At 36.3% G+C, this 12,361-nt stretch overlaps 1 protein-coding gene across 1 annotated transcript in view; it reads left to right on the top strand.

The window, feature by feature from the left end:
- Window positions 1-12,078, top strand: part of PTPRQ (protein tyrosine phosphatase, receptor type, Q) — a 415,982-nt gene extending 403,904 nt beyond the window's left edge. The window contains exons 40-45 of the mRNA XM_006882544.1: window positions 839-973; window positions 1,160-1,285; window positions 2,107-2,255; window positions 3,579-3,714; window positions 11,357-11,480; window positions 12,041-12,078. Of these exons, the coding sequence (XP_006882606.1) occupies window positions 839-973; window positions 1,160-1,285; window positions 2,107-2,255; window positions 3,579-3,714; window positions 11,357-11,480; window positions 12,041-12,078 (708 nt within the window). The remainder of the gene's footprint in view (window positions 1-838; window positions 974-1,159; window positions 1,286-2,106; window positions 2,256-3,578; window positions 3,715-11,356; window positions 11,481-12,040) is intronic.
- Window positions 12,079-12,361: the final 283 nt, after the last annotated feature.

The following is a 12,361-nucleotide window of genomic DNA, read 5'->3' as shown; positions in this document are numbered from 1 at the left end:
TGGCACCAGCAGCCAGGAAATTAAAAGACGTATTGCCATGGGAAAGTCTGCTATTAGGGACCTCTCTAAAGTACTCAAGAGCAACGGTGTGTCTCTGGAGACTAAGGTGCATCTGGTACAGGCCATGGTCTTTGCAATCACTTGTTATGCGTCAGAGAGTTGGAGAATGACCAAGGAGGATAGAAGGAGAATTGATGCTTTTGAGCTTTGATGTTGGAGAAGAGTGCTGAAGGTGCCATGGACTGCTAAGAGAACAAACAGATTCATCCTGCAAAGGGTTAAACCGGGCTGCTCCTTGGAGGCAAGCATTCTGAGGCTTTGTCTGACATACTTTGTTCATGTTGTAAGGAGAGACTGGTCCTTGGAGAGGGACATCATGCTTGGGAGGGTGGAGGACAGGCGCAGGGGGGGAAGACCCTCTGGGAGCCATTGATTCAGTCACTTGGGCAATCAGGATGAGTGTGTCGGAGGCAATGAGATTAACACAGGACAGAGCAGAGTCTAGAGATGTTGTACATTGGGTGGCTACGAGTCGCAAGCGACTCGACAGCACATAACAACAACAATTGTTTGCCATTAAGTGAGTATTTGGGTAAGATTCATTTCTTTAATCTCTTTAATCTATTACAAGTAATATGGAGTAGAGGATGTGAAATCTTGCATTAATGTTTTATGTTTATAAATAATTGCTACTAAAAGTTATTTAGCATTAAAATATATCTTACTTTCCAGCAATAGGCTCTTTTAACTTGCATACTTTTCATATATGGTTGGATACTAAAAAAAATATTATATCTATTTAAACATTGATGCTTCTTATGTTATTTTATTCTTTTAGGGCTACTTATGTCCAAATGAATTTATAGCTACTCAAGGTCCATTACCAGGAACAGTTGGGGATTTTTGGAGAATGGTGTGGGAAACCAGAGCAAAAACATTAGTAATGCTCACACAGTGTTTTGAAAAAGGCCGGGTAAGTTATTTGAAAATCCTTTCACAGAAAATTATTTCACAACTGTGTCCATATATATGTGAGCATTCCAGCTAGTACTGTGAGTTTTCAATAACGTGGACATCTATGAATCAGTTTAAATTAGTAGCAATAATTGTGATACGTATCAATCAGTGACTCATGACTGGTCATTTTCTTTAAATGCAGATCAGATGCCACCAATACTGGCCAGAAGACAACAAACCAGTTACTGTCTTTGGAGATATAGTGATTACAAAGCTAATGGAGGATGTTCAAATAGACTGGACTATCAGGGATCTGAAAATCGAAAGGGTAAATTTTTAAAAAGAAATATGATTAAAAATATAAGTGTCTACAGGGAAACCAAGCATATATTCCTTACAATAATGTCTATAAATTTATTAATATGTTTGTTATTTCTAAAGTAGAAATTTTAAATTCCTGTCTGACTCCAAATTCATGTCTCTTTTTAAAACCCAATATTACATACTTAAAGTTGATATTAATCAACAAAGAACAGAAGAGGAGCTTATACTAGATCACTAGGTTTATTTGGTGATTTATTATGAAAAACCATAATATTTATCTTAAGACAGAATTTTTTTATAACACTGCTCTCTTTTTCCTTATAACCTGACTTTCTCCTTAATCTATTACAACTAATATAGAGCATAGGATGTGAAATATTGAGTTATTAGCTTTCTGAAATACATACATACTCAGGAAATAATTTAAAGATCTGCATACTTTCTGACATATCAAATACTCAGTTTCTGTCATCTGAATTGTTGGTGAAATGTGTTTATATTTTGGACCAAAATTGTTTCCAAATCTTCTATTGTGAGTGTTTCATATGGTACCCTACACTTAGAATGTTAATACTCTACATTAATATCTGTTTTCAAGTATCTTTATTGCTTCTATTCCTAGTGAAATGAAAAGAAATTCTGTATATTGTAGCAATAATGCAAGACTTCTCTTATAGGAAACATTGAAAATAGAGTGCATTCCATTTGGAATACAGTTGTTTTATTAAAGATCACCTTCAGAAACCGGGTTATTACCTATCTTCAACCATCATTATAATACTTACACAGTTTTATCATAATCCTCTGATTTTTCACTTTATCTAGCATGGGGATTGCATGACAGTTCGACAGTGTAACTTTACTGCTTGGCCTGAGCATGGGGTTCCTGAAAACAGTACCCCTCTTGTTCACTTTGTGAAGCTGGTTCGATCAAGCAGAGCACATGACACCACACCTATGATTGTTCATTGCAGGTAAGAAAGATTTCCAGAGACTTCAATTAAACACTAAAAGTAGTCCCTAGCACCTGAGCTCTTTATTACTATGATGGTGTGGCATGCCAAAATATAATCATTCAAGTGTATGTATTCCAAGTATTTTGCTTGTCTTAATAATTCCAGACATGGCTTTATTCAGACTTAGATGACAAAAATAAATTATGAAATCCTATAACAAGATATATGAACCTGGAGAGAGGATGAAAGGCACCCAAGCGTCGAGGACTCTCCTTCCTAGTGTCGCTAGGAGTCACCTGAGACTCTACAGCACTTAACAACAACAACAGCATAACAGGATAGGGAAATATACAAACTGGTTCTGAAATTTTCCTATATTCATGTCTGGATTACGTTTCTTAAAAATCTTGAAAGTTTAAAAATTACGGTTCATCAGGATATGTGTAAAATATTAATTTTATAAAAAGTATTATTCATTGTTCCAAACAGTAATCACCTTTTCTTTTTGGAGAAAAATAAAAGTTTCATTTTTTTCTTTTTCCTTTTTTTAATGTTCTACTAGTTTATCTACAAAATTTGAATATATTGTTTTTAAGAACAAATTCTTCCAATTTCCCTCACCCTACCCCCATCAAATTGCACATGATTAATCTCTCCCTCCCCCTGCACAGCCAAATCCCTCAGCTTCCACCCTCTCCCACCCCTCTTAGATCCTTATACTCATTCTACAATAATGATTTTTTTTACAATATTTATCCTTATGGAACTTAGTTCACTCAGCATAATGCTTATAACTTAAATGATTTTTATAAAAGCAAATTTTGATTTTTTTTTTAGTTAAGAGACAATAAATCAGTGGAAATAACCTTTAAAATAAAGCCCAAATAGTGGTCAAACTAAATCTGATTTAATATTTTTACAGAGTTCCAGTATATATCTTTGGTGTATGCCAGAGACCATGGTCAATAGACTATAGCAATAACTGTAAATATCAAATCTTCCCCTCATTTTTAATCACTGGTACTTAACAGTTTCAGATACAAAACTCAAGGTTGTGTTGCCCTGTGAAATATTCTAGATGTATTTTTTCTTATTGTTAAAAATCTAAGTTAAATATATGTATATATATATATATATATGTGTGTGTGTGTGTGTTTGTTTATATTTGATTTTTTCAGATTTAATATTTGCCGTTTGACCTTTTTTTGAATCAGTAATTTAATCATACATACAATGAATAAAAAAAGATATAAAATTCTTTTAAAAGATATGAGCAATGAATATATTTGATTTTTAATAAACCTTGCAAAAAAGTTTTTTGTCTTTTTCATCTTTCTGCAGTGCTGGAGTTGGAAGAACTGGCGTTTTTATTGCTCTGGACCATTTAACACAACATATAAATGACCATGACTTTGTTGATATATATGGACTAGTAGCTGAACTAAGAAGTGAAAGAATGTGCATGGTCCAGAACCTGGTGAGATATCTAAAACCTGAGCACGATAGCACTTCGAGAGTTTCTACAAAAGAGAGTCTTAGTTGCAGAAATTTGTTTGGATATGAGCTTGAAACTGTTGTTTGCATAGGCAAAAATGGCAAAGCTTCCTAGTACATATTTTGGGTGTGTAGTTAAGAAAGGCTATTCATTGAAAGGTACATTATGCTTAGACATCTGTATGGTTTGCAAAGAAGAGGGAGAACCCTAACGAGATGGATTGACGTGATGATTTCAGAAAGGGGCTTGAGTGTGTTAGAGACAATGGGGACACACAGGCTAAGGGCAAGGTTTGGGTCGGCTGTTAATAGGACTCCTGTGAGTCATACTCAACAGCACCTGATAGCAATAACAGCAGTTCACAAAATTTTTCTACATTATAAACCAGTTTAGGATGCTTTCCAGGGGGAAGATGATGGAGATTATGGGATAAATAAAGCCCAGCCATCCTTGGGCAATCGTATTCACTACTCATCTAAGCTTGTTTATATTGATAGGCATGTAGAATATACTTCACAAAAATTGATTGGTAATTAGCATGTCTAGGGAGCTTCTTGTTGTGTTATTGTGTACCATCGATTCAGAGCTGACCCACAGCTGACCCTCCAGTGAGTTTTCAGATGCAGTTTAATTGCATGAGAGGAGATTGCCCATCCTCCATGGAGCTGCTGGTAAATTCAAACTGAGCCATGTACCTTCAGGATTACGACACAGTGTTTTACCACTAGGCCACCGAGTGCCCTCTGCAGATTTTAGAAAATGAATTCAGTAGAATTTCTTTCAAAACACCTGATAAATGTGTTACTGGGAAAATAATTTATAATACTCACCATAAGATTGTAATATTGACCATAATAATATTTTCCAATTCCACTATACATCCTTATATCATATTAATACTAATAACGATTACTATAGCTTATCATCAGCTAGCTGAAATTATTATTTTTGTTAGGAGACAAACATAATTACAAAAATACATTTTTTTCTTTATTAAAAATCTATTAAGTTAAATGTTAATAAAATGGAGATATGCTTAACTCTTTACATGTAATTTCTGACTTAATCTTTTATTTGTGAAGCAAACTCAGTAAAAGCTAACATCAGAAGAGCATTAAAGGTCCTAACTTAGAAATAGGGAAACGTTCCACAAAGTTAAGTCATATTCCATGGAATATATAATTAGTATGTATAAAAACTAGAATCCAAACTTAAATATAACGATAATACATTGTCCAGGCCCTTCAATTTGTATGCTGTTGTTGCTGTCGTGTGCTGTCAAGTCACCTGTGACTCATAGCAACCCTCTGCACAACAGCTCTGAACTCTGCTTTATCCTAAGCCAACTTTATTGTCTCTTACACACCTACCTCCATTACCCCAGTCACTGAGTAAGTTCATCTCATCCAGGGTCTTCCTCTATTTTGCTGTCCCTCCACCCTCCCAAGTATGGTATTCCTCTCCAAAAACTGGTCCCTTCTAGCAACATGCCCAAAATATGTCAGATGGAGCTTCAGAATCCTTGCCTCCAAAGAGCAATCTGCTTTCACCCTCCCTAGGGCAAACCTATTCTTTCTCCTAGTAGTCCATCATATATTCAGTACTTTTTCCAGCACTATAGCTCAAAGGCATCAATTCTCCTCCTATCATTCCTAATCATTGTCCAACTTTTTTTATGCACAGCAAGTAATTATGACGACCATATCCCAAATCAGGAGCACCTTAGTCTCTAGACTGACCTCGTTGCTCTTCAGTACTCCGGAGAGGTCCCTGATAGTAGATTTTACCAATGCAATTCATCTTTTGATTTCGTGGCTGCTGGTACCAAGAGTGTTGTTTGTGGAGCCAAGCAAACTGACGCTGTTAACAATCTCAATCTCTTCACCATTTATCACGATGTTGCCAGTGAATACAGATCTGATATGAAAAGAGTTTTTTAGGCTGTGTCCTAGAAATTTTAAGAAGAATAGAAGTAGCAAAGAGTTGGGGAAAAAAAGAATTTTTTGCTAAAATGAGTTTGTGGAAAAAGTCGACTGATTTTCTAACATAGAGTTTCCTAGAGCTATTGTATATTGACAATTATGAATGAAAGTCGCTTCTAGAAGCATCTTCCTAATGTATGACTGTGGAATTCTTGAACCATTTTTTTACCTCAGAATCTGTAATGCCATAGTATGGAACACTAGGGTGTCTGTGTTTCGTTGACTATGCAAAAACATTTCTGCATAGACAGCATGGATCACAACAAATTGTGGCTAATGTTGAGAAGAAAGGGAATCCCAGAATACCTGATTGTGCTTATGCCCAAACCTATGATTGGACTAGGAGGCAGTCATCAGAACAACACAAGAAAACACTGTATGGTTCAAAATCAGAAGAAGAGTGTGTTGGGGATGTGTTCTGTCACCATACCTTTTAAATCTGTATGCAGAACATATCTTTCGAAAGGCTGGACTTTAAGAGGAGGACTTTGGAATCTGAATGGAAGAAGACTCATCAACCAGCTGTGTTATGCAGATGATATAACCTTACTTGCTGAAACTGAGGAGAGCCTAAAGCATTTGCAACAGAGGGTCAAAGGTTGTAGTTTGCAATATGGATTGAAGCACAACATCAAGAAAATGCAGATACTCAGCACCGGGCCAATTGGCAGAATCACGGTAACTGGAGAAGAGATTGAGATTTGTTAACAATTTCAGCTCGCTTGGCTTCACAATCAACACTCTTGACATCGGCAGTAAGGAAAACAAAAGACGAATTGCCTTGAGAACATCTGCTGTCAGGAAGCTCCCCAGAGCACTAAAGAGCAAGGATTTCAGTCTAGAGACTAAGATATGCCTAATCCAGCTATTAAATACTACTATGTTTATGTTGTTGCCGTGCTCTGAGTCAGAAGCAACTTTAGCTTTGTGTTGGTAGTGTAACTCCTTACCTCTAAGCCACCATAGCTTAGTAGTAAGTTAATAATATTTGTTGTTGTTGTCAAGTGCTGTCACGTTGTAGACAACTCATAGCAAACCTATGAACGAAAGTCCTCAACACTTGTGCGACTATCATCCTCTCTCCAGGGTCATAGGGTTTCCAGAGGCAAGCTATTATGGAAGTGGATGCCACTCCTGCTTCCAGGCTTGTTTTAATCAGGGAGCTCCACCAAACACTGTCCACCATGGGTAACAATTACCACATTTGACACAACAGTGTCACAGTGTTAAGCATCACAGCAACCACAAGTTACCTCTGTACAGCAAGTGGACACACCAGGGCTATATGACCTAGAAGAATGTTTGTCCAAACACAATTAAAAACAGGCCTGAGGGCCGTGGATTAGAGTCACCCACTTTTGTCTTGGTAGTATCACCTTCTGTCCACTAGGCTAACTGGTCTCTATATTGTTAAGTGCCATCAAGTCCTAGATGACTCATAGCGACCTTATGAATGAAAGTTCTCAATACTTGTTTGGCTTTCATCCTTTCTCCAGGTTCATAGGGTATCCAGAGGCAAGCTATTGGAGAAATGGATGCCACTCCTGCTTCCAAGCTTGTTTGGATCAGGTAGCTCCACCAAACACTGTCCACTATGGGTGACCATTATCGCATTTGACACACCAGTGTCTCAGTGTTCTGCTTCACAGCAACCACGAGTTACCTCTGTACGGCAAGTGGACACACCAGGGCTATACAACCTAAAAGAATGTTTGTCCAAACATGGCCCTCGATTCCCTACGGTATTTTAGCATCCTTGTACACCCAAATGCTGGTGATCTGGACCAGAGACCCCCCAATTCATCTAGCAAGTCTGCTGTCTGGACACCCACTTGGGGCAAAAAGAAAGTTACAAGTGACCCAGCATTTCCTACCTGCCTCTCTTCAAGTCACAAGAAGCCACCTAATAATATTTAGTAAAGTTCATTTATTAATAGTTAATAAATTCAATTGTTCTTGTTATTATGTGCCTTCGAGTCATGGAATTCATACACTATGTACATTTACCCACCTATAGCAGAATGTTGGGAGTTGAGTAGGGGGATGGAAAGAGTATGAACTTTGGAGTTGGGTAAGTTCAGAATCCAGCTTTGCTGATTGTTAGATCTCTAAATTTGTTTAGTCAACCTAGACGCGTTGTTTCTCTTTGACATAATAGTAATGTTATCCTTTACACTCGTTGCCTATGTCTACCATATCAATCACTGTACCCCATGTACACCAAATACATGACAAGATATTGCTAGATTGCCTCCCTCCTGAAAGCTCTATTTTACTCAACTTATTTCCAGACAATGCTCTCTCTGCTCTACTTGCTGTGTTACGAGGAAAAGGAAAATGACTCTGTCTTGGCTCTAGTCTTTATAAAACAGCACTATGTGATACAAGAATGGTTTCTTATTTTCATGTAGTTCATGAGGGAGTCATTTCAGGTTCTATGAAAAATTTCCATTTTAGTTCATGTTTTAGTGCACATAACTGCAGCTATGGAGAGAGAAAGGCAGAAACCCTTGGTGTGGTCCATAATGTGTTACAACAACTCCCTGGAGAAAGATGAGCAGTCTCCTCCCATTATGACTTATGGTTTCAGAGACCAAATAAATAATCCCTAGGAATAGGAACTGACTTTGCTTCCAATGAGTTTAGTTTTAAAAGTTATATGGCCATGGCTCCCACCACAGTATATCATAGAGTTAGTAGTGGTACGAAACTATGCTGCAATCTCAAAGGCACATGGTTCCAATCCTGCTCGCAGGAGAAGGATGAATTATCTCCTCCCATTTGAATTACTGTCTCTAAAACCCTCTGAAAGCAAGAAAGTTGGCTATGGGTCGGTTCTGACTCAATGGTAAACAACAGCAACAACAGTAACAAACCACTGCAAAGAAAATCCCACAACAGATATGTAAAATACTTTTATGAGTGGGTATTCTTCAGTGATAATATCCTGAGCTGCTTTTTTTTGATGCCTTAAATGAGGGTTAGTGTTGGTTAGCTTCTCGCCCCCTCAAATTCTCTGAAAAGTTTACTAATATGAAGTCATGAGGTAAAAGGAAACAAAAGGACCATATTTTTTTTTTTGCCAGGCATTTTACATGGGTAAAGTCCCTTAAATCTAACAACACAGATTTTATGATCCCCCTAGGTGGAGAAACTAAAATTCAGAAAATTCTAATTCTTAAAATAATAAGACTCTCTGGCATAAAAACTAGGATTGGTACTCTTCACAACACTGTTCTGCTCCTTGATAACAACAGGATATGGCAGGCAGAGGGACCCTGGGATGTGGAGTACGGCCTTGTAGAGCCAGCATGCCCTGCCGGAAAGTTTCCACCCATCATTTTTTCCGGTGGAGAAGATGGGCTCAGGATAGTCTGAAGCTTCGTATGTCAAATGTGACTTCAAATGCAAATGTTATTTTAAAAAAATCAGAAATCATAAATTAAGATGAATGTTATTTTTCAAAGAAATTATATTAAGTGGACATATGTTTCTGTGTATATTTTTATTCATTGAGTAATAGTTATTAGAAAACACTGTTGAAGTTACTTTGAGTAGTGGTTTACTAGCAATTTCAATATAATTTTTATTGCTTTGTAACACATCTCTTTTTAAAATGTAAAATTTAACTCTGTAGTTTGATTATCCATCTCATTTACAGACTTTCATCCTTGATAACATTCTGACAGGTCTCCAAATTAAGTCTAGCCTTAAATATTTACTATTTAATTAAAATATTCAATGTGAGAGTTAAATAAGACTAAGTTAACAAATATTTCTTACACATCTGCTCTGTGTCAGGCATAGATATAGTCAGTGAACAAAGCAATGAATATGATAGTCTTTGCCCTCGTGGGGCTGTCAGGGAAGAGATTATTTTTGGTAACACTTTGCAATCCATGAAGAAATTAGATATTCCTAGTAATGACCAACAATTTCTAAAAACAGTTTCAAGAGAGGTGTTCCAGAACGGTTCTAATGTACAGTAGCAGTAGAAATGCTCTGGAGAGGATTCATTTTGATGTAGTTCTATTCAGATTACTCATCAATTTATATGTATTAAATATTGGCTGATATTTCTCTTAAAGTTGAGCATATTATTAATTAAATAAGAATGAAGCAGATTCAGTGTGCTCTGGTATATGTAGTTCACATACAGATTTTAACTAACTTTGGAAAGACCAAATACAGAACATTAAAAAAACCCTACTAATTATTCAATAAACTAAAAGAATTCAGATTATATTAAATTTAGACAAAATATGCAGAGAAAATATTAGGAGTCCTGGATATTTGAATATTGCTATGTGAGAAGAATTGATTCAGTGACTGGAGTAATGGGGGTAATAGTGTCAGAGACAGTCAGATCAGCACAGGATAGAGTAGGGTTTTAGGCTGTTGTACATAGGGTTGCCCTAAGTCACAGGTGACTCAACAGCATATAAAAACAACAACATATCCATCAATGTTATATTTACAAATAAGAAACAGACATTTGACATTAAAGATGCCAGATTAGCAGAATTATTAAACATATTTTGAATAATCTATTATTCACTCAGATTTTCAACTAAATTTAGTATTTATAATTAGTCGTTGAAGCTAAGATGTAATGTTAAAGACAAATGATAGTTTAGTCTAACTAGTAACAGAGGTCAGCTTTGAGCATTATCCTCTTTTAAGAATATTGGAGAGCAATGATGTCAGTCTGAATGCAGATGACAGTGTGCCTGATTCAGTCCCTGGTCTTTTCAAACTCTTTTTACACATCTGAGAGCTAAAGGATGAATAAGGATCATAGAAGAAGAATTGATGTCGTTGAATTGTGGTTTGGAGAATATCTCATAAATTGCCAAAAGAACAAACAAATATGTTTTGGAAAATGTGCAGCCAGAGTGCCTCTTGGAAGCAAAGATGATAAAGCTCCGTGTTTCATGCTTTGACTATGTTGTTAGGACAAGATATTCCTTAGAAGGGGATATCATGCTTGGAAAGATGGAACGTCAGCAAAAGACATCCCCTCAATGAGATGACTAGACACAGTGACTACAGCAATAGGCTTACGTGTGTCAGAGACGGTGAGGATAGCACAGGACAGGACAGGGTTCAGATCTGTTGTTCGTAGGGTTGCTATGAGTCATGCTTGACTCAACAGCACTTAACAACAACAAATGGGATCAAATTGACCACAGTACTGCAAAAGCTTAGAAACCTCATAGGACCTTGAGTTATATTAATTAACAAGAACCAAAAAAGCTTTTGTAAATAAAGATTATAAGAAAAATTACTAGAACTAATAGAAAAAATATTTTAAATAATTTTTAAAAATCAATTACCACTTTTCATAAGCATAACAAGAAAATATTTCCACTTGTGGTATCTAACGACAATTTAAAAACAAATACCATAACAGCAAAAGCTAAACAAAACTTTTTTTGTTTAATAAAACTTTAAAGCTACAAGAAGCCACAGGTTAGAAAACTAGGAAAACTAGGCAAGTATACAAAATTATTTGTGTGCAATTGTAAATTTTTGCCTCTATTTTTTATTCAATATAACTTTTCACTATAGCAATGCAATTCTCCATGTAAGAAAAATGTCTAGGCTATACACTTGCTTAGCTGTTCTTTCTTGGTTTCTAGGCACAGTATATATTTTTACATCAGTGCATTCTGGACCTGTTATCAAGTAAAGGAAGTAATCAGCCCATCTGTTTTGTGAACTACTCAGCACTTCAAAAGATGGACTCCTTGGATGCCATGGAAGGTAAATAGAGACACTGTGCTTCCAAAATACTGGTTCATATCTAGGGAATTCTGGTGTCCTAGTGGGTAAGGTGTTGCTTGCTGTTCAAATCTGTCAGCTACTCTGAGAGAAAAAGATGGTCAGTCTCCTCTTGTACAATTTATAGCTTCTGAAAACCTGTTTGATGATCAACTGTGAGTCAGATCCAAATGAAGGCATATACCAATAGTGCATATTTACCGGGTTGTTGTTCAGAAACTGTAAATCTCACAGAACAGGATTGTCCATCTTTCTCCCAGAAAACAGCTAGTAGATTTGAACTACCTGCCTTTGGGTTAGCAACACAAATCCTCACCATTAAGCCACCATAGTTCTTCATCTAGCAGGAACATAATTGAATAAAAGTTTTAAGAATCACCAACTCTAGATAGTGATCTCTTCTGTACAGAACTAACAATATATATCCTTTTCCCCAATTGTTTTCATCCAAGGTAGGATAACTTTTATATTTTTCCATGTAACATAAATCTTTTGAAGTCTTACTTTAGGCCTTTGTTCTGACCTTTCCTTTGATATTATAGGTGATGTTGAACTTGAATGGGAAGAAACCACCATGTAAATAATCAGACCAACGATTACAACTGGATGATAGTTGAGATCCCAGGGGCCAAAATCCACTGCTGCCTCCATTCTTCTGAATTGAAGCTTGTAAACTGTACTTCCTTTGCTGTGCCTTATTAAATGTATTGACCCTTTTATAGATCTATAAAATCAGTAATTCAAAATAGCTATAATTTTTTGTACAGAACCAACATTGTGCATTTAAAGTATTTTTTGAAAAAAAGATTTCCCAGAGGTTTCGGAAGTCCTTCATGTTGTTGAAATGAGCCAAATATAAAATT

The sequence above is a fragment of the Elephantulus edwardii genome, unplaced genomic scaffold (genome assembly GCF_000299155.1).
Source record: "Elephantulus edwardii isolate Elephantulus edwardi_28Jun2011 unplaced genomic scaffold, EleEdw1.0 scaffold00021, whole genome shotgun sequence".
In the NCBI taxonomy this organism is placed as follows: domain Eukaryota; kingdom Metazoa; phylum Chordata; class Mammalia; order Macroscelidea; family Macroscelididae; genus Elephantulus; species Elephantulus edwardii.
This window is presented reverse-complemented; position numbering and strand designations above follow the sequence as displayed.